This window comes from Myxocyprinus asiaticus, chromosome 45 (assembly GCF_019703515.2).
Source record: "Myxocyprinus asiaticus isolate MX2 ecotype Aquarium Trade chromosome 45, UBuf_Myxa_2, whole genome shotgun sequence".
Taxonomy (NCBI): domain Eukaryota; kingdom Metazoa; phylum Chordata; class Actinopteri; order Cypriniformes; family Catostomidae; genus Myxocyprinus; species Myxocyprinus asiaticus.
The window spans coordinates 24104270-24127158 of record NC_059388.1 but is presented as its reverse complement, the minus strand read 5'-3'; the positions used below and the strand labels follow the sequence as shown (position 1 = coordinate 24127158).

The window sequence follows — 22889 nt, the reverse complement described above, 5'->3', positions numbered from 1 at the left end:
AGTGTTTGACAAATTTCCCATGCATTTAAGGGTTAAACAAGTTGGATTAATAAAAGTAACATTTCACTAAAAGGAGCCAGAGTTTGCATTTAGAAAACCTGCAGCTGTATAATTGTAACAGATATATGTGAAAATTGGGACAGTAAATGAAAAAGCACTATTATTTGTTAATTTATTTATTATCCTGGGTGAACATTCTGTTGTTAGTCAATACAAAACACATGCACAAACATTAGACACATCCTCAATTTATGAATTACAAGTTTTAATGTCTCAAAGAGACATTTGGATGTCTCAAAGGGAAGGTTTTGATTTAGCAAACTTATCTGGACTGTTTTGTCCCCAAAGAATAGCTAAATAAACACTTGTCTTTATATACCCTACATTATGTATACTCTATAGATTCATCAATATTTCTTCTCAAAAACACACACACATACAGTACACACAACTCTTACAGCAAAGCTCAAGTGTCTCTGTGAATAGGAGAAAGGCATCTAAACTAAGCATCCGTTTTCACACCGGAAATTAAATGCAATCCCAACTCTGATTGTGAAAGGTGGTGTGAGACAGACAGAGGGAATGAGCGCGAGAGAAAGAGAGTGTTAAGGGATGGGTAAACGTGCAAAGAGAAAAGGTGCGATATGGAATTTATGACTCATACACAACAAACTTGAGAGGCTGATCCACTTTGATTGAAAAAAGCATAATTATAGCAGTGCACTCGAGAGAAATCAGACATCCAGCATATAATTTAAATCAACTAGTTACTGGTGCTTGGGAAGATTTTTAAAGTTTTATTAAGTAATTGAAGAAGAAGCTTTCCTTTCTGTCAGTTGATGCTTTGCTATCCTAAAATTCAGCAAGCATAATCAGAATACAGAAGAAAATGTTTTTGGATGGATTTCACAGTAATTGGGTCAATTTATCTCCATAGTTTGTCCCAGTACAGTGATGAGAACATGATGGACCCCGGAAACCTTGCCATCTGCTTTGGTCCTACTCTGATGCCCACCCCGGACCTCCTGGACCAGGTCTCATGTCAGGCACACGTCAATGAGATCATCAAAACCATCATCATCCACCATGAGACCATCTTCCCTGACACCAAAGAGCTGGAGGGACCAGTTTATGAGAAATGCATGAGCAATACTGAGTACTGGTGAGATGTGTGTGTATTTGTGTGCATGCTGTATGTTTTCTTAATTATGCTGAGTGGATTGCAGTGTTTTGGGTACACTCTCTAAAATACTGCTGTGCTTTTAGTGAAAGTCCGTACAGTGAACCAGGAGCGTTTGAGGAAGGAGAACAGGATGGTGGGACAGAAACACAGACGAGTGAGGAGGGTAATTAATATGCATGCAAATATCTAGGTATATTTTACATGGTATTGCATCATTACACAGAATCTGGACAGGGGCAAGAGCCATCTTACACTCAAAAAAAAGTTCTAGCAAAATTAGTTTTTAAATAAGCATGTTTAAATAAATGTGATTTCAATCTTTTAACTTTGTCAAAGTATAAAATTAGTATGAATAATTGCAAAATTACTTTAAAGGTGCACTCAGTAACTTTTGTCTTTGTGACATCTTGGACTTACACTGACACCTAGCGGCTTGGATGCAGCATCATTTAAAATAAAAAGTTTTCAGTTTCAGATGCCATTGTAGAAATGTAGTATTCACAGTCAGCCATGATTACTTCAATCAATAAGTGAAAGTGTCACATAACAGGATGGTTACGTACATAAGTATTCACAGCCTTTGCTCAATACTTTGTTGAAGCACCTTTGGCACCAATTACAGCCTCAAGTCTTTTTGAGTATGATGCTACAAGCTTGGCACACCTATTTTTGGGCAGTTTCTCCAATTCTTCTTTGCAGGACCTCTCAAGCTCCATCAGGTTGGATGGGGAGCGTCAGTGCGCAGCCATTTTCAGATCTCTCCAGAGATGTTCAATCGGGTTCAAGTCTGGGCTCTGGCTGGGCCACTCAAGGACATTCACAGAGTTGTCCCGGAGCCACTCCTTTGTTATCTTGGCTGTGTGCTTAGGGTCGTTGTCCTGTTGGAAGATGAATCTTCACCCTAGTCTGAGGTCCAGAGCGCTCTGGAGCAGGTTTTCATCAAGGATGTCTCTGTACATTGCTGCATTCATCTTTCCCTCGATCCTGACTAGTCTCCCAGTTCCTGCCACTGAAAAACATCCCCACAGCATGATGCTGCCACCACCATGCTTCACTGTAGGGATGGTATTGGCCAGGTGATGAGCGGTGCCTGGTTTCCTCCAGACATGACGCTTGCCATTCAGGCCAAAGAGTTCAATCTTTGTTTCTCATGGTCTGAGAGTCCTTCAGGTGCTTTTTGGCAAACTCCAGGCGGGCTGTCATGTGCCTTTTACTGAGGAGTGGCTTCCGTCTGGCCACTCTACCATGCAGGCCTGATTGGTGGAGTGCTGCAGAGATGGTTGTTCTTCTGGAAGGTTCTCCTCTCTCCACAGATAAATGCTGGAGCTCTGTCAGAGTGACCATCGGGTTCTTGGTCACCTCCCTGACTAAGGCCCTTCTCCCCCGATCGCTCAGTTTGGCTGGGTGGCCAGCTCTAGGAAGAGTCCTGGTGGTTCCAAACTTCTTCCATTTACGGATGATGGAAGCCACTGTGCTCATTGGGACCTTCAATGCTGCAGAAATTTTTCTGTACCCTTCCCCAGATCTGTGCCTTGATACAATCCTGTCTCGGAGGTCTACAGACAATTCCTTGGACTTCATGGCTTGGTTTGTGCTCTGACATGCACTGTTAACTGTGGGACCTTATATAGACAGGTGTGTGCCTTTCCAAATCATGTCCAATCAACTGAATTTACCACAGGTGGACTCAATCAAGTTGTAGAAACATCTCAAGTATGATCAGTGGAAACAGGATGCACCTGAGCTCAGTTTTGAGTGTCATGGCAAAGGCTGTGAATACTTATGTACATGTGATTGTTATTTTTATTTATTTTTTTTATAAATTTGCAAAGATGTCAAACAAACTTCTTTCACATTGTCATTATGGGGTATTGTTTGTAGAATTTTGAGGAAAATAATGAATTTAATTCATTTTTGAATAAGGCTGTAACATAACAAAATGTGGAAAAAGTGAAGTGCTGTGAATACTTTCCGGATGCACTGTACGGACCCTCTCCATCTAGAATAAAACAGCTTTCATAAGGTTACTGATAAGTAAGTCTTCATTTTAATGTGAGTGGTCATGATTTCCTACATATATTGCAAAATTACAAATCATATCTTTAGGAGTTCAACTTTTTTAATGAGGAAAAAATGACTGAATGTACCTTTAAAAGTTCATACCCTATACATCTCATTAAGTTTATTAAATACTTAACATTTACTTTAACACATCTCTTGTTCGACTATTTTATACTAGATGAAAGCCAAAATAATGGCAATTTCCTTTTAGATATTTAATAGACAATATTATTATACAAACTTTATGAAATGTTTTAAAATTAACTAGGCATAAATCGCATTAACTGAAATTGTAATTTTTTTGTTTTTGTTTTATATGAATTATTATAGTATTATTATTCATTTAAAATGCTTCATTCATAATATGGACATAATTTAAAGATTACTGTATTAAGTTTGATGGAAATTCTTTGACTTAAAAAATATAAACTTTTGTATGTGTGTGTGTGTGTGTGTGTGTGTAACTCAGCAGTAAAAACACCTTGATACAAATAAAAGCATGACCTAAAAAGTATACATTTTCTCATATATATATATATATTATATTCTAGTAAGCCACACAGTACTAAGTCTTTCAAAAAGTCATGAATTTCTCTGTCTCTCTTTCAGAGGGTGAGCCTGTCGAGGCCATAGCCAAGTTTGACTATGTGGGTCGCTCTGGGCGGGAGCTGACGTTTAAAAAAGGTGCCCCATTGCTGCTATTTCAGAGAGCATCTGAAGACTGGTGGGAGGGACGACACAACGGCATAGATGGACTTATACCACACCAATATGTTTCACTGCAGGAGTGAGCTTACAAGCACACACACTCTTCATCTGTGTAGCACATTTACGGCAACAAAGGCATATTAAATTGGCGAAAATGTATCTAGAGTTTCTATTACATTTAAGAAAAACATCCTTTACAAAATGTTACCATGGTAACCATAGCTTCTGCCGAAATACCGTAGTTGCTATAGCTACATTTACTACTATAAAATCATAATTATATTGATAATTTAATTTTAAAACGAGATCCCAACTGTGTATCCATGTATGTTTAATTTTATATTTTTATGATTTCTGCTGACTAATAAATGTTACCACAGATTAATTGTGGTAACTATGGTACTTTGCCTGTATCTGTGGTTACTATGGTAAATTTAGTGCAATATAATTCCATAAATTTGGATGATTTCCTTATTGAGCAATAAGATATTTGATGGATGAATGGATGGATGGATCATTTTATGAATGATGTATTTCAGTGATGAGGCGATGTCAGACACCCTGAGTCAGAAAACAGACAGTGAGATCAGCACCACACCTTCAGATGAAGTGAGCTCCAGACGCTCCCTGACGTCCCCTACTGAACCAAGACAACCAGAAACCTTCATCAGCCGGTGAGCACACAAACATTTTGTTGAGATGAAAAAATCTGTGTTGTTGAAGCGCATGCCTCTGTTGCTTTTCCTGACTGGCTGATTACCATACACAATTAAATCCATTTGTTTTAGGCTATTATTGTTGTCTTTTCTATAGCTTGATTAAAGTTGGAATTATATATATGCTTTTTTGTCATTTGTGGAGAAAATGCTTATGGTGCTTTAACATTATTTTCTGAATGCTGGAAATCTGTTGAGCGAATGATTAATAAATTACTCATTGGATGCAACCTACTGGCGTAATGATGGAAGAAAGAGTCACTGAATGAAATGGTGAACGAATCTTTTTAGTGAATGGAATCAAAATATTTGAGTCACTTGGAAGAATCAAAATGAACACCACTAGGTGAGATGTTCTAAAGTCTTATAGTCACTTTTCCCTTCCTTGTAGTTCACTCTTTTTCCCCCCTATTTTTCTCTTCATAACTTTTAGACACAGGAAGAGGACGGAGGCCCTCCTGCGCCGGGTCCCTGGTCGTCTCGGTGATGGTCACTGCCATGGCAACGGGCTTGAGCGCAGCTCACCCCCAGTAACGGTGACTGTAACGGGGCATTTCAGCCCACGGGAGCTGCTGCGGGGGAACAGTTGTGCCCTGGACAGTCCCGAGCACCACAGACGCACTGGACATAACGCCACCTCCAACGGCACCGTCCCTGCCAACATCAGCCGACATGAATCCCTGCGCAGAGAGAGGGAGCGAGAGAGTCCTCCAATACGCCAGTCACCATCCACACTGCACTGTGGGTTACCTGTGCAACGCTCTCAGACGCTGAACCCTCACAATATGACACAGGTTTGTTACTTACAGACATGCAAATGGGTAAATCTCATGAAAATCCAGGTTACATTTCACCCCAAAATCAAAAGAGGACAAATAAGAAGTATTTAAGAAGTATAAGAAGTATAAGTATTGTTTTGAAAACACAATGCAAAACAATCATAATGATCCTAAAAAAAATGGGGCTTTATTTTCTTTAAAATGAATTAATTAAAATGCAGTTACTTATATTTTGCTTGTTATTTTGGTGTGAAAAATGAACTGGACATGTTCTTGACCGGTTTCGTGAGAGTCATCCAAAAATGAAAATTATTATTTACTCACCCTCATGCCGTCCCAGATGTGTATGACTTTCTTTCTTCTGCAGAACGCAAATTAAGCTTTTAAGAGGAATATTTCAGCTCTGTAGGTCCATACAATGCAAGTGAATAATGACCAAAACTTTGAAGCTCCAAAAAACGCATAGTGTGGTTTAATCCATTTCTTCTGAAATGATCGAATCAATTTGGGGTGAGAACAGACCAAAATGTAACTCCTTTTTCTCTGTACATCTTGCCATTGCTGTCTCTACGCATGATCATGATTTCAAGCTCGATTACACTTCCTAGTGCTTGACACATGCGCAGAGTGCTAGATAGCACTAGGAAGTGTAATCGAGCTTGAAATCATGATCGCCAAGGAGACTGCTAATGTCAAGATTCATAGTGAAAAAGGAGTTATATTTTAATCTGTTCTCACCCAAAACCGATTGAATCGCTTCAAAGACATGGATTAAACCACTGGAGTTTTATAGATTACCATTAAGCTGCCTTTATGTGTTTTTTGGAGCTTCAAAATTTTGGTCAGCATTCACTTGCATTGTATTGACCTACAGAGTAGAGATATTCCTCTTAAAATCTTCATTTGTGTTCTGCAGAAGATTGAAAGTCATACACATCTGGGATGGCATGAGGGTGAGTAAATAATAATTTTCATTTTTGGGTGAACCATCCCTTTAACTCCATGTCATGTTAGTAATATTCTCACTCTCTCTCTCTCACCAGGAATTAGAGGAAACTATGAGTCTGGCCTTGAACGAGCTACGTGAGTTGGAGAGGCAAAACGGCAAGACCGCAGCCCCTGACCTGGTGCTGGACACCCTGGAGCAGGTGAAAAGCAGCCCTTCCTGCCCGTCGGGCTCCACCCCTTCCAGTTTATCTAGCCCATCTGATTCCCCGAGCCCCCTCAGCCCTATTAGCCCCCTTCCTCCTCTGCCCCCACTGCCCGGCCCGTCATCCCGCCGCTCTAACGACCCTGTGGCCACCTTCAAACCTATTGCCTCGCCCCGCATGGGCGTGACGCTCCGCCCACCTGCGCTCCGCCCCAAACCGCCCGTTCTCCCCAAAGCCAACCCACCGCCTTCCCAGCAGCCCCCTAATCCCAATCCGAGTTTTGGCAATGACAAGTCTGGCACTATGTGAGCCAATCCAAAGGGTCCAACCGGAGGAAACAGGGTTTAAAACTGATTGGTCTAGACTAAAGAACGTAAACAGGGTTATTATCAAAATAATGACATGATTGTATGGTCAATAACTAGTTTACACGCAGAACGTTCAGCTAAAATTAGCCTATATTATATCCATAAATGTTGTCAGGGTGGTGTGTGTGTGTGTGTATTCTCTAAGCGAATAGGACTTTACCGTGTCTGTGTGTAGATACATTTATGAGGAACGTATTCAGAGACAGCGGAGAGAGACTGTTTGTACAGGATGTACTGTTATTTGAGAGCTGTAGACTGGGAAATGTAGTTCTTATCGAGTCCTCATTGAGTGCAATGTATTTTCAATGCTATGATTTTGGCCTTACTACCACAAAGAGAATGGGGTCGTTCTTTATAAGTTGCTGCTGCTTTCTTTTATGCTTCGATTCAAATGGCCGAGCTACAGGGATACCGGTGCCATTTGGAAAAATGGTTATTCACTTATTAGAAATTGATGGGGAATGTAACTTCAAAGCCACGCACCTAGTCCGAAGAACACAATGTATTAAATGAATGTTTCACGTTTTTCCACTCTAAATACCACACTAAGCCTTGATCACCAGATAAACCTCCCCCTTTACCGTGGAAACGCAACCCTGAAGACTGACTGGATGATGTGGGAGGGATGGAACTCATTACATTCCCAGGACAAACATGAAATGAGCTTTAATAGAATATTACGGCAAAATTTGGTCACATCAGTCTGAGGTTTCAGCTAACGAAAAATGGGGAGGACTGCAAAGAAAATTCAGAAATTATGGAAATTCGCTGGAACGAATCTTGACTTCTGCCACCAGGCCGCGCCCTCCCTCAGGTCGTTTGCGTAAAAATTTCCACTGCTGCTCCACTAATGGACGATAACAGTGTTCAATCCTTAATTTTCAGTGTCCCCTGTGCTTCCAGTGTATGTACAATATCGTCAATGACTCTCTTTGGAACACACTAACTATACGTTTAACAGACTCTCCTGTGTGGGTGGGTGGGTTGGTGGGGGTGTTTGCATGATAAAGTGGAGTTAGATGTGTGCCATTCTGGCCACAGAGTAGTGCAGAGAACTAAGATGATAGATAATTCATGCTTGCACAACAAGGAGAGCTGCGTACATGCAGTAGTGCATATGAAAACTTAAAGGGAAAGTTCACTCAAAAATGAAAATTCTGTCATCATTTACTCACCCTCATGTTGTTCCAAACCCGTATGACTTTTTTGTTTCTTTGCTTCTGTTGAACACAAAAAATGTTAGGCAGAATCAGATGTTAGACAGTCTCAGTCACCATTTACTTTCAAGCTGTGGAAAAAAGATGCAATGAAAGTGAATGGTGGCTGAGACTAACATTCTGCCTAACATCTACTTTCTTGTTCCATGGAAGAAAGGAAGTCATACAGGTTATAATGACATGAGAGTGAGTAAATGATGACAGAATTTTCATTTTTGTGTCAACTATCCCACAAGTTTAAGTGTTTGAGTGTTAGCGTGTGTGTGTATGTGAGTGAAAGAGAGTTAGAGAGAGAGTGCACTGCGCTTGTAGACAAGATGTGTGTTTGGGTGTGTGTGTGTCTTTAAGAGAGTGAGTGCATGAAAGAGGGTGTTTAGTCTGGTGTAAATATGCATGTAGGTGAGGATATTGTTTTATGCCAATACGATGCTCTGCATCTACCAAACAAAGCCTTGGTTCACTTTTTTATACACTAACAGAATTATTGTTTTTCACTTTTATTGACTGATTTGCCCTTACGTTTTCTACCTGTTATATTTTTTTACTTATTTATTGATTCTGGGTATCTTCATTTCTACTGGTGCTCTTTCATACGACCGCGTCCATATACCCCCCGTGCTTGCTGCTGTATCAGACGGCCACCTTTTGTCCTTTACAAGCGATCTGCAAATCTAAGACCATCATACCATCACTCCCACACACACAAACAGACACACGCACACACACTGTGTTCACATGAAAGTGCCTTTTAGGATGCATGTTGAATGCTGAGGGTGTGTGCTTCCGTCGCTCTCTGAAGGGTCGTTCCACAAGTGAAATAATAAAGATAGAGCTCTTTCCAGATGTTTAATAACCTAAAGTAATAATAAATATGTACATTTAATCCATTGTGATGTCGCACTTTCATGTATAGGACTGTATTGGCATGTAGCATTAAACCATGTTCCAGTGCATTTTCAAAACGTGTCAAACTGAATGTCTTTGAAATAAAGGAAGTTGATATGTCTCAACGAAGTGTCATCTGTATCTATCTATCTATCTATCTATCTATCTAGAATTAAAAATATTTATTTAATTTTAATTGGCAAATGGTTTTATTTATTTATTTTTATCTAATTGTAAGCATAAACATCAATAAATTTGGCTAGATGCATGCTAAAAAACATTTTTGCCAATGGGGATAGTTAACAGTGTTGTACTTGTCAATAAATATAGCTGTTAGGTTACATTCCCTTCGATTTTCCTTTAAATGTTATCAGCCCAGTTCTGTACACATGCACACTAATAATAACCTGTGTTCTTATTCCAAATTCTCACTGTTAAAATATTTAGGAAGAGTCGAGGATGCTTTTACAGCTCACACAGAAGCCATTCACAGCTGGAATGCGCACGTGATTGATGAGAGTGCATGAGTATGGAGGAATGTCTCTCCTATGGCTTTTGACAGGGCATCATTTCACATCATTCACCTCAACTGGGCTGGTACTGAAGTGGAGGTAAAATACAGTTAGATTAGACCAGAGGTAACCAAACATTTTCTACGAAGGGCCAAAAATCAAACTTGACTGAGGGCTGTGGGCCAAAAGTAAACGTAACATTATAACAAAACTGTATTATATTAAAAAATGAAAGATGCCCTGGTTCCCTCCTTTATGATTTAATTATATAAAAAAACATGACTTTGCAATCTACTAAATGCAATGAAAAGCTGCGTCAATAGCATATTTTTTCCCCCTCTTGTCATATACACGGGCCCTGGCATCTCTAGTTTAGATGGTTTTAGATTAGTTACACCGTCATATGTGAAGCCTGCTGTCTGTCTTGTGTTATGTGATATACAGGGTGGCCCCAAAAATGGGGGCCACTATTTTTGACTGCATATATCTTAAAAATGCATAAAGACGTCTGCAAGATTTTTTGGCATACTTCTACGACTTTTTGTAAACAACAAAATTATGTCACTGTGATGACATCGTGAACAACAACTTTATACAAATAAATAATTTGTTTGCCCCCCCCCAAAAAACAAAACAAAACGGGGCCACATAGCGAAAGAGAAGCACCAAAGTTTGCTGCCATTGCTATTGTAAACATATCTAAAGATTTACTCATGTATTTGTATCAAGTTCTTGCTCACGATGACATCACAGTGACATAATTTTGTCTATGTATTTCATGAAAAATGTCAAGATGTCCAGGTAAAATAACCCTGAAATTAAAATGTTTATTTTGCATTAAGTGAAGCTGATATGAAAATGAAGTTATGTTCATTTGCATTTTTTTTCATATTACAGTAATGAGAATTTTGGGGGGGGGGGGGGAAATGTGCTTGTTTGAATGTAAGAAAGTGTCTAAATAATTTAATTAAATAAATTATGTACATAATACATATAAATAATACATTTTCTTTGTGCAAAATATTTTTTTCCTTTTGACTCAAAGGTAAAATATTATCTGGACATTTCCTTAATGAGATTTATCCATTTATTGCTTTAATTATATTAAAGTAATAGTTCACCCAAAAATGAAAATTCTCTCATCATTTACTCACCCTCATGCCATCCCAGATGTGTATGACTTTCTTTCTTCTGCTGAACACAAACAAAGTCTTTTAGAAGAATATCTCAGCTCTGTTGGTCCTTACAGAACTTTGAAGGTCCAAAAAGATCAATATTTATGTCCTTTTTTACCATAAATCTCCACTTTCACATTTACTTTCAAAATGTGAAAGAATGTGAAAGTGGAGATTCATAGTATAAAAAAATAAAAAAAAGGACTTAAATATTGATCTGTTTCTCATCCACACTTATATCGCTGGAATCGTATGGATTTCTTTAAAGCTGCCTTTGTGATTTTTGGACCTTCAAAGTTTTGGTCACCATTCACTTGCATTGTATGGACCTAAAGAGCTGAATTTTTTTATCTTAATTTGTGTTCTGCAGAAGAAAGTCATACACATTTGGAATGGCATGATGGTGAGTAAATGATGAGAGAATTTTCATTTCTGGGTGAACTATTCATTTAATTCTCATTTTTCAAATGCAATTTTTCTGTCCTTTTAAGTAAAGCTACAATTCCCATATGTAATTATTCTCCCTATAGGGACAAATTAACTCAATGCAGTTATAGTATGATTTAAAACTTTATTTCAGTAAGTGATTTAACTGTTAAAATCAAAGGCTTGGCTATTAAGATGTGTTGCACATGGCAAATTAACAATAAAAAGGGAAATCATAATTCTTTGCAATGGGTCCCTTTTACATTTGGCAAAGCAAGTCCAATTGCAGAGCCGAAAGGCAAGGAAAAACTAATTTAAACCATTGGAAGAGAGCAAATTAAAAATAAGGCACACATTATTGTCTATAACAGCTGTGGTATTTGTCTTTGGTCTGCAAATGTTTGGGCTCATGAAGTATTTGGACCTCTTTAATATTCATTCAAGGCGAAATGGGATAAAAGGATTATATTCTACAACTGTTTCAGCAGCACAATGAATAAAAAGAACATCAGTGATCTATTAAACATGCTAGGACATGCAAATGAGGCGAATTGATATTGAGATATTTCAAGGCAATCGGTTTGTATGCTTTGTCTAATAAATGTACTAAGTTGGCTCAAGTAAACAGAACTAATTTTTTTGTAATGTTGACTAGTTACAAGTAAACTTAACTCATCTGTGATTAAAGTATAGTTGTGTATATTTAAATATTTAAACAGGGTTATCACATCTAACAGTAAGGGGGAAATTATGACTGGAATCTTGGTTAACCATATGGCACAGTGGATTCTACTCAGTACTTCTTAGCTCACATAAATTTGCACTTTTGTAAAGTTCAATTGAGTAAAGAAGAATGGCTTAAACCTATCAGGCTCCAAGTTCACCAGAGGAAACACTAATCACCCTCATGGTGACTCCATCTCAATTATCAACCAGCTACAACAAAACAACAACAATAGTCGTAAGAACTAAAACTAAATACATTTTCAAATAAGAATGATTATTTTTCTACATAAGTTCCCTTGTTTTGACCAAACATTCATAATTTATTCAGGTGCAAGGGGTTATGGGTATTCCACACAGCTGCAATTTTGTACTCGATCATTTTGAGTTAGCAGTACTCAAAGCCAAAGTTTAAAGAATGTACAGAATATATTTGAGTTATGATTCCAAAATGTGACATTTCAAGTACTTTTTAATTAGGACCACTTAAATGTTTTTATTATTGACAACTTTAGGGTTAAGAGGGTAAATGTACTTAAAGGCAAACTATTATGCAAAATTCACTTTTACGTGGTGTTTGAACATAAATGTGAGTCGGCAGTGTGTGTACACAACCACCCTACAATGTTAAAAGTCCACCCACTCCTCTTTCTTATATTTCTATTAATCAAAAACAGTGTCTCAAAATGACTGGTTTTGGTATCCGCTCTAAAGTGACGTCACTTTAGAGCAGGCCTCGCCCACGACTGGTGACGGACTCCACCCTATTATCATAGATCCTCCCCTGAGTGATCGACACAGTCCGCCATTTTATTCCACACTGGAGCAGCTACAGTGAGAAGAATAATGTCTCGGCTTCATAAGCATCATACGTGTTCTGTTGTAGGCTGTAAAAGTGAACATAAGAGTCTTCATGTACTCCCGGCATCAGAGCCACTGAAGACGCAGTGGACAAATTTTGTTTTTGAAGAAAATGTGCCCCAAAACATTTACATTTAGCAGATGTTTTTATCCAAAGCGACTTACAGTGCCCTTATTACAGGGACAGTTCCCCTGGAGCTACCTGGAGTTAAGTGTCTTGCTCAAAGACACAATGGTGGTAGTTGTGGGGATTGAACCAACAACCTTTTGCTTATCAGCTCAGTGCTTTAGTCCACTACGCCACCACCACTCCAAAACATAACAAAATTCGGGTCAATATTAAAGCAGGATTTTCAAAAAATTTGACTCTCAAGCATGGATCAGTACCAACTGTTCGTGTTCCAGCTTTATATCTTGAAGATGTAAGTATCGCACTTTATATTTTGTGAATGTTTGCAAATCGCCTTTCCGAATGTGCTTGTTACCTGATTCCATGGCTAATGCAGCTAAAGTTACCGTTGTCTCTGATTGTATTCACGGAGACCAGAGCTATGTCGTTATAGCTTGTTTGCACATGACGTCACGTCACTGTGTTGCTGTGGCGTGAAATGCAGATGGAGGGCAGGAAGTGATTTTCTACACAAGAAGCACTATCACAAACTCAAAATGCCTATGTTTTGCATCGTTTACGGTTGCTCATACATATGTGGCTGAACTCCGGTATTTACGGTGTCAGTCATATTGGTTCTGATTTGTTGCTATAGTATCCGAAGCACGAGCTGTAAAGGCACAGCCCTCTTCCGAAAAGGGGGCGGGGAGCAGCAGCTCATTTGCATTTAAAGAGACACACACGATAACAGCATGCTTTTGATTCCACCCAAAAAGAGGCATTTACAACATTGTATAATAAATGATCCGTGGGGTATTTTGAGCTGAAAATTCACAGACACATTCTGGGGACACCTGAGACTTATATTACATCTTGTAAAAAGGGGCATAATAGGTCTCCTTTAATTAAAACTTGTAAGAATAGTAAAAACTTATGCTTAAGTTGAGTAAACAATTTTGTTTTTACAGTTTGAGATTACTAGTAATATTTACAGTGTGTGAAATTTCTTTAAAAAAATAAATATATATATATTTGGGTTGGACAACCAAGTCTATTTTTGTTATACTGAAATTATGAACTTTAATTATGAACTTCAGCCCTTGGAGCCTGGTTTGAGCGTAGTAAAGGGTTTCGAGTTCATCAACGACTCCGTTAGCTCCTGTAGGAATGCCACAATGTGCGAGTCCCTCTCAGATTTCCTACCGTCAAAGATCACCACTATAGTGAAGTGGGGTTCAGGCCTTGTTAAGAAGTATGTACTTTGGACTTTATCGTCGTAGAAATGGACCACCTTATCCAGAGCGTTCAGCTCAGTGGATCGGTCGCTCATAATCATGATAACATTAGGCCAATGTGTGACCGGTCTCTCCCCACCCGGAAGTGACACCACAGCAGGAAACTGGTCCACACCTTTAGGGGCTTCACGGTACGAATGCGGATGATGGTAGCCGTGTCCCTGAAAGTTGTCCGAGCCACGGTTGTCGAAGATCAACGAGACATTAGAAGCGTCGTGCTTGCGAATGAAACCAGAGATCTTGCCGAAGTAATCGGGCAAGGTGCGAGCCGTCAGGGTCTTCATATCGGACTGAGACGTCTGTCGGCTGAGGGCCTCGTGGAAGTAGAAGCTGAACTTGGCGAGGAGAGCCGCTTGGAGACGCTGTAGCCACAAATACAGGTGTGGTGGCTGCACAGCCTTCTGCGATTGGCCTCCAAACAGGTTTTTTCTGGTCTCACGTTGGCGTTCGAAAACCTGACCCCACGCCAGCAGTTTTGAATGTGCCCCATGCAGGTTTAGCAGAGATGGAAGGAAGTGCCACTCTGAGATCTGCGCCTGGCATCGCAACAGTTCCGCCAAAATGTCTACTTCCACCTGAAAGCTGCTTTCAAGACTGCTCAGGATTGGATGGTGAAATCTAAGCACAGAACAGGAAAGAAATAAAACAGGGATTACATAGGCTATTTGTTCAGAATAGAATACTAGCTTACTGGATGTATACTGTATGCTGCATACTATTTAAAAAAAATTGTAAGCAAAAAAAGTAGCCATTATTCCATGTCATTATGTCACATGACCTCATTACGTTGCATGCTTGATTCAGCAAGCAGTTATCATTTTGGAAATAATTGCAATTTTCAACCTAGTCTCATTGAATCACGTTACTATACCTACATTTTTCCAAAATTACTTCTACGTGTCTCATTGTACATATTGCGGCAGTTTCCTGGTGAAATGAACACTAGATTCCATTTCACACAAACCATGAGTACAACAGCATAACCGACTACTTTCACAAGCTTGTTTGAGTACGATCAAATTGCACAGTAATTAAACTAACAGCGCGTTGCACTTGCAATGCAAAGGAGCAGGAGTCCTGAAGATCATGCGAGTCGACACAGAAGCACAATAAAATGGCGTGGTTGCTTCAGCAATTGCGTTTTTCATGTCACGTTTTCTTTTTATGACACTATCGGTTAGGTGAAGGTTTAGGGTAGGGAGGTTGGTTTTGTTGATTTAATACTCGATAGAGCATCGATCTGTTTTTTACTCTCTTTCAGCTCCTCTCCGTGGTAGGGCTGGGTATTGATACAGATTTCCGATTCGATTTTGATTCACAAGCATTCAATTCATTTACAGTTTCGATTAGATATCGATTCTTATGGGTATCATTCAGTTATAATTTCCCTTTTGCTTACATAAAGAAATTCTCTCCTAGCTAATACTGTTAATTATACAGGGGACCTTCTTACTAGGTACATTACGAAAATATTAATTCTACTAATTATAATTTATTTGTTTTTCATCATTTTGGTCACATTTTAACAAATCCATGTATTTAATCAATAAATAAGATATATTTCATATTATTTTTTGTTACGTTTATTGTTTAATTGCATAATTTGTAATATTTTTAAGTATTTACATTGATTTGTTGAACACGTGCTAAAACCTGTACATTTCTGTAAAGAGCGTCTGTGGATGAGCACGTTAACAAGAGACGACTCGAATGGCTTTATCTCATCTCTGCCATTCATGATTAGAATTAAATGTTTCTTTTTTGTTGTTTTTGATGAATAACTGACTGTACAGAACAGAAAGGGTATTAAAAGAGAGTAACAACACGCAGTGGAAGGATCTTGCTGCTGAAAACTCCACCACTATACAACACAATTACTGGTGAGTAAAATGTAAACATTTAACAGCCAGTTGCCAAATATATACACTGGCGGCCAAAAGTTTGGAATAATGTACAGATTTTGCTCTTATGGAAAGAAATTGGTACTTTTATTATCACAGTGTATCGTCAGGACATTAATAACATGAAAAATTACTATTACAATTTGAAAAAAAAATTAAGATCTTCTTAAACTACGTCAAAGAGTTCTCATAAAAATATCCTCCACGTGCAGCAATGACAGCTTTGCAGATCCTTGGCATTCTAGCTGTCAGTTTCTCCAGATACTCGGGTGACATTTCACCCCACACTTCCTGTAGCACTTGCCATAGATGTGGCTGTCTTGTCGGGCACTTCTCACGCACCTTACAGTCTAGCTGATCCCACAAAAGCTCAATGAGGTTAAGATCCATAACACTCTTTTCCAATTATCTGTTGTCCAGTGTCTGTGTTTCTTTGCCCACTCTAACCTTTTCTTTCTGTTTTTCTATTTCAAAAGTGGCTTTTTCTTTGCAATTCTTCCCATAAGGCCTGCACCCCTGAGTCTTCTTTTTACTGTTGTACATGAAACTGGTGTTGAGCGGGTAGAATTCAATGAAGCTGTCAGCTGAGGACATGTGAGGCATCTATTTCTCAAACTAGAGACTCTGATGTACTGATCCTCTTGTTTAGTTGTACATCTAGCCTTCCACATCTCTTTCTGTCCTTGTTAGAGCCAGTTGTCCTTTGTCTTTGAAGACTGTAGTGAACACCTTTGAATGAAATCTTCAGTTTTTTGGCAATTTCAAGCATTGTGTAGCCTTTATTCCTTAAAACAATGATTGACTGACAAGTTTCTAGAGAAAGCTGTTTCTTTTTTGCCATTTTTGATCTAATATTGACCTTAAGACACGCCAGTCTATTGCATACTGTGGGAACTCAAAAACAAACACAAAGACAATGTTAAGCTTCATTTAACAAACCAAATAGCTTTCAGCTGTGTTTGATATAATGACAAGTGATTTTCTAGTACCAAATTAGCAATTTAGCATGATTACTCAAGGATAAGGTGTTGGAGTGATGACTGCTGGAAATGGGGCCTGTCTAGATTTGATCAAAAATTCCTTTTTTCAAGTAGTGATGGTGCTGTTTTTTAACATCAGTAATGACCTGAATATACTTTGTGATCAGCTGAATGCCACTTTGGTGAATTAAAGTACCAATTTCCTTCCGAAACAGCAAAATCTGTACATTATTCCAAACCTTTGGCCGCCACTGTACATTTGAGTCATATAGCGTGAAATTTGGTTGCAAATGCAAGTGATTTCCTCTCACTGTAGTGGAGGGTTGCGCATAGAGTAAAAGATCGATCTTGGGATTTAAGTATTGTGATCAGTCAAATGAAGATCGACATGCATCGGAAAATCTATATTTTTACCCACCTCTACCCAGTGGACATTTCACCACGGAAGTACCGTGATAAGGAACCACGTAATATTTTGCAAAAATGTTGCCAAAGTCACGTAATTTTCATGAGATTAACTGTGGTTCATCCCTTTACATGACGCTTTTGTTAGACACTCTCTTACTGTCTAAGTGGGCTGTTCTTGGCCAGAACAATGTGCAAAGTAGACCAGACTTTATGCCGATAGTCAAAAGTCTGGCTATGTGAGACTATGGATTACACAATGGATGATGAGATAAACTGGCTAAGTTGCCACCAGCAAATGAAAAATGGAAATCTGATATAATTTTCAGACAATATCAGACGGTGGATGATTGTCAACATCTCTGTAATCCAGCAATCTGTCCTGTTTTTGTGTGAAGGAGAGTGGATGCACCAGCTTGTTCTATTTGCTCATTAGTGCCGGAGCGAGTCATGAATACTGCAGAGCGGCATAGAGCTCATTACATCTCCTGAATTCAGCAGCAGCGTGAAAATTCTTCACCCCTGACTGATCATTAATTACATGTCTTAGCAGGCAGCCAGAAAGAGAGAATGGTACAATGAGGAAATGACAGACAGATAGATAGACAGAAAGAGAGAGAGAAAGAAATGTGCAACTGAAAAAGAGAGCTTTTTGATGAGAGAGAAACTTATCTATAACCTATCCTTAAAGGTATAGTTCAACCAAAAATAAAATTCTAATTTACTCACCCTAATGATGTCATTCCAAGCCTGTATAACATTGTTTCTTCGGTGGAACACAAAAGGTTCACTTTAATTGCATCTTTCTTTCCATACAATGAAAGTAAATGGTGACTAAGGCTAATGTTATTCCTAACATCTACTTTTATGTTCCACAGAAAACAGTCATACAGGTTCACAACGACGTGATCAGGTTTGCGAGTTTTCAAGGTCAAACCGAGCTGAATCTCTGAATCTAAGCACATGGCTGTCTGATTAATTGATCAGACAACTTTTGTATGATCTTGTCTCTCCTACTCCTGCAATGATTCAACGTTTGGCACATTTTTTTCCATCCCTCTCTGTCGGAATCACCTCCCCTTTTCAATTTCTCTCATTTTCCAGCACTCCCTCTCTCTCTCTCTTTAGAAAAGTGTAGAGTTCACCTTGAGCAGACAGTGGGAGTGCTCTCAGCTTCAGATGTAATTTATCAGGTGAGCTGAGCTCACATACAGATTTGCACCACTAAAGCTGAAGTTTGTAATTTCTGCGACACTAACATCACCAAATGGAATTGCAAACAAACAGATAGCCCTGTCCCAAACTCACGCATTGGATGAGTCAATGTTGATCGGTCCGGCTCGTTGGGATGCTCAAATAAACAGAGCAATGTTTTGAAAGTGCCACAGATCCACAGTGTTTACAGTTTTCAGGGAAATCAGCCTACGAATGGTTTACTTATAGTTTTCTCTGCATATTAAGCTGGGATAAAACACACAATGAGTTTGTAATTAGTGTCTAGTTTTGATTATTTTATTACTGTTTGTATTTCACTTTGTTTTGCATATTTTATATTTAATAAAATAATGAAATTTTTATATTTATTCCATCTTTGCATGGTGCAAAAACTAAAAGCAATGTTTTAATCCATCTTTACATCGTGCAAAAACTAAAAGCAATGATTTATTCCATCTTTACATCGTGCAAAAACTAAAAGAATGTTTTATTCCATCTTGCATGGTGCAAAAACTAAAAGCAATGATTTATTCCATCTTTGCATGGTGCACAAACGAAAAGCAATGTTTTATTCCATCTTTACATCGTGCACAAACGAAAAGCAATGTTTTATTCCATCGTTGCATGGCACAAAACGAAAAGCAATGTTTTATTCCATCTTTACATCGTGCACAAACGAAAAGCAATGTTTTATTCCATCGTTGCATGGCGCAAAACGAAAAGCAATGTTTTATTCTATCTTTGCATGGTGCAAAAAAAATAAAAGCAATGTTTTTGTTAAAAAAATCAAAGGTGTACCTGAGCAAGGCAAGCTCAAGCTCCCCCTGGTGGGATGAAATGACATTTACTACCAGGTAAGACACAATCTGCCTCTCTAAAACACACACAGAATCATCTCCAACACAGTGACACTCAATATGTATGCAACAGTTTCTTTAACCAGTTTAGTAATCTGCATTGTCCCCCATTATACTAAACCCAAACAACATATATAGACTGCACACACGCCATCAACACTCAGCTCACCTGGAACTGTTCTTCTGCAAAATGGTCTCCAGGGTGCTCACAAGCTCCTCAGAGTTGACTGTCTTCTGGCTACCCAGGGAATGCATCTTCTCGTAGAAATCAGCGATCTCCATTCTGGCCTGCGTGAAGTGACAGAGCTGCTCGGACAAATGCGACAGCAGATCTTCCAGATTGAGTGTGGATCCCCCAGATGTGTGACGGCCCATGGAGACCACCTTCTTCAGTTCATTGTGCAGAGATGTATAGATGGTCCTGATGGAATCCTTCCGGCTGAAGAATGACTGGCCACCTGCGTGACACACAAACACAATTATATGATGGTAAACCTCAGAGCTCATTTAAACATTACCTAATAATAACTCTTAAATTGGCATTTCTAGTGTTGCGGAGGATGAGTTATATTTGACCACATGGCGCCATCTGCTGTATTAAAATTACACAACCTTGTGTATAGTTTGTGGGTTACATTTACCTTGGTTGTAACTGTTTTCAAATGTTAAGCATGAATTAATAAAAATGTAAGACTCCACCAACAACAAGGGAAACAATCTTAATTCTGTCAAAACAACAATAACAAAAAAGTACCATGGTATTACCCTGTTTTTTGAACATTGCACTTCCATAATGTGCCATGGAAGTTCCTGCTGTTTTGGATACCATGGTGCATCATGGTGCATGGACATGGTAATCATTCAGTACCGTTTTAATGGGTATTTTAGACATGTGGTTTTTGGAAATGCACTGTGGTATTCTTTGAAGTACAAGACATGTTACCTGAATACAACAATACTATGATTTATTTTAAATCCCAAATACAGGGTGTTACCATCTAATATCATGGTACTGTTTTGTAACGGAACAGCACTGAAAATACTTCTCTCATACCCAGTTTCTGCCCGAGGAAAGTCATGTTGTGGTAGGCTTTCTCTGCAGCTGCCAGGTGGGCGAGAGCTGCCAGCAATGACGCCCAGATGGCCCCTGCGCTCTTACTGGCGTCCTTCTCCTTCTCCACATAATCCTTTGCCCTGTCGAACCAGAACATGCCGAGCTGGGTGAAGAAACTCTCGAGGACGGCTCGCTCTTTCGGAACCGGTCGCAGCTCCTCATCTCGCTGCGTGTCAGTCATGATCAGACAGGCGTGAGTTCAGCTGACAGCTGCTGCACATTCATGCGACAGCCGCACTGAACTGTCTATAAAGAGATGTTTATGAAGAAGTTTATCGGTATAGTAATGTAGTCGAGGCTTACGGTCGCTGGAAAAGGACTAAATAAATTACACAAACAAATTTAAATGATTCAGATCGTTTTCTGCAAGTAAAATGTACATGTTTAGTGTTCATCGCCACCATGACACTTTTTTCAATAACAACACATCGGAAAGACGAAGGGGACAATCTATACGAAACGCGAATCCTGACGCATCAACTATGTATATTAAAGGAATATTCCAGGTTCAATACAAGTTTAGCTCAGTCGACAGCATTTGTGGCATAATGTTGATTACCACAAAAAATTATTTCCGACTTGTTCCTCCTTTTAAAGAAAAAAGCAAAAGTCGAGGTTACAGTGAGGCATTTACAATGGAAGTGAATGGGGCCAATTTTCTTGAGGGTTTAAAGGCAGAAATGTGAAGCTTTTAATTTAATAAAATCACTTACATAAATTCTTCTATTAAAACTCATGTATTATTTGAGCTGTAAAGTTGTTTAAATTGTAATGTTTATTGTTGTTTTAGGGTTTGTTGACATTACATTGTCATGGCAACAAAGTTGTAAATTTAGCTGTTACTTTATACAGAAAAGGTTAGTTAGTGATTTTATCACACTAAACTTATGTTAATATGCATATTGTTTATGTCTTATGGCTATACTTTTGAAGTAGTTAGTATTTTAACGTTTACAGACTGGCCCCATTCAATTCCATTGTGTCTCACTGTAACCCAGATTTTTATTTTATTTTATTTTTTTTGTGTGTGGATTTTTCCCCTTTTTCTCCCAATTTGGAATGCCCAATTCCCAATGTGCTTTTTTTTTTTTTTTTTTTTAAAGTCCTCGTGGTCGCGTAGTGATTCACCTCAGTCCGGGTGGCAGAGGACAAATCCCAGTTGCCTCTTATCACGTGGCTTGTTGAGCGTGTTGCCACGGAGACATAGCGCATGTGGAGGCTTCATGCCATCCACCGCGGCCCCACCGAGCCCGAACCACATTATAGCAACCACGAGGAGGTTACCCCATGTGACTCTACCCTCCCTAGCAACCGGGCCAATTCGGTTGCTTAGGAGACCTGGCTGGAGTCACTCAGCACACCCTGGATTCAAACTAGCGAACTCCAGGGCTGGTAGCCAGTGTGTTTTACCACCGAGCTACCCAGGCCCCATGATTTTTGCTTTTTTTTTTTTTAAAGAAAAGGAGGGGCAAGTCAAATAAATTTTTGTGGTAATCAATATTATGCCACAAATGCTGTTGATTGAGCTTAACTTGTCTTGAACCCAGGATATTTCTTTAAATATTATTTACTAATATTTTATTTAAATATTAGTAATTTTAAATATTCATGATTTAAAATGTATGTATTATTTAAATATTAATAAAATGTATATTACCATTAAATTAAATATTACATTAGATGGATCAATATTATTGACAAATATTAAAACTATTTTTATATTTTAATCTCTTCAACTAATAGCTGTCACATTGCTGCACAATGAATCTGTCCCCCCAAAAAGTGGCATTTATCATCTTCACCACTTTGTTTTAAAGCATCTATCTATCCAAATATATTACTTTTTATTAGTGTTTTACATATGACTGTCTCCTCACACAATCAAATTTGCTTCTATTTTTTTTAGAAAAAAGACAAAAGTTTATTCTTATTTTATTCATTATGAAAATATAAAAAGATATATTAAACTTGACAAACATGTATCATTTTATAAGAATATCTATTATTATTGTTATAATCTTAAGTAAGGTAAAAGTAAGCAGGGGCGTATATTCCAGGGGTGATGGGAGGAGGTAACCTCCCAATAATCAAAACAAGCAAGTACACTGAAGTTAGCAGCAACACATCACGTGCATTTGAAATGTCACTTCCATCAGCTTCCGTGTAGTAAAAAACTGTTAAGTGTTCCATTTGGGACTATACTACACTTGAAAAAAATCATACGCTACATGACTGAGTGCATAGTGTG

General features: G+C 38.6%; 2 protein-coding genes across 4 annotated transcripts in view; one reads left to right on the top strand and one right to left on the bottom strand.

Moving 5' to 3' along the window:
- LOC127434903 (SLIT-ROBO Rho GTPase-activating protein 1-like) overlaps positions 1–10493 on the top strand; it is a 49106-nt gene extending 38613 nt beyond the window's left edge. The window contains exons 17-23 of one of the 3 annotated variants that reach the window (XM_051687962.1): positions 938–1162; positions 1267–1346; positions 3854–4031; positions 4492–4626; positions 5102–5462; positions 6491–6595; positions 9516–10493. In XM_051687962.1, the coding sequence (XP_051543922.1) occupies positions 938–1162; positions 1267–1346; positions 3854–4031; positions 4492–4626; positions 5102–5462; positions 6491–6595; positions 9516–9578 (1147 nt within the window). In that variant the 3' untranslated portion in view covers positions 9579–10493. The other 2 variants (XM_051687960.1, XM_051687959.1) reach the window with 2 other exon arrangements.
- Positions 10494–11241: 748 nt separating this feature from the next.
- LOC127434906 (KICSTOR subunit 2-like) lies at positions 11242–21104 on the bottom strand. Its single transcript, XM_051687973.1, has 3 exons — positions 20582–21104; positions 19697–19985; positions 11242–14787 (listed from the first exon to the last, which is right to left on the bottom strand). The coding sequence occupies exons 1-3, from the start codon at positions 20820–20822 to the stop codon at positions 13968–13970; spliced, it is 1350 nt and encodes a 449-aa protein (XP_051543933.1). The 5' UTR covers positions 20823–21104; the 3' UTR covers positions 11242–13967.
- Between the last annotated feature and the right edge of the window lie 1785 nt (positions 21105–22889).

Bases quoted from the DNA above. Each gene is read 5' to 3' on its own strand.
- LOC127434906 (XM_051687973.1), bottom strand. From the start codon at position 20,822: ATGACTGACACGCAGCGAGATGAGGAGCTGCGACCGGTTCCGAAAGAG. The intron at 19,986-20,581 runs GTATGAGAGAAG...TGTGTCACGCAG, and splicing joins TTTCCTCGGGCAGAAACTGG to GTGGCCAGTCATTCTTCAGC. The intron at 14,788-19,696 runs GTGAGCTGAGTG...TTCTGTGCTTAG, and splicing joins TTGCAGAAGAACAGTTCCAG to ATTTCACCATCCAATCCTGA.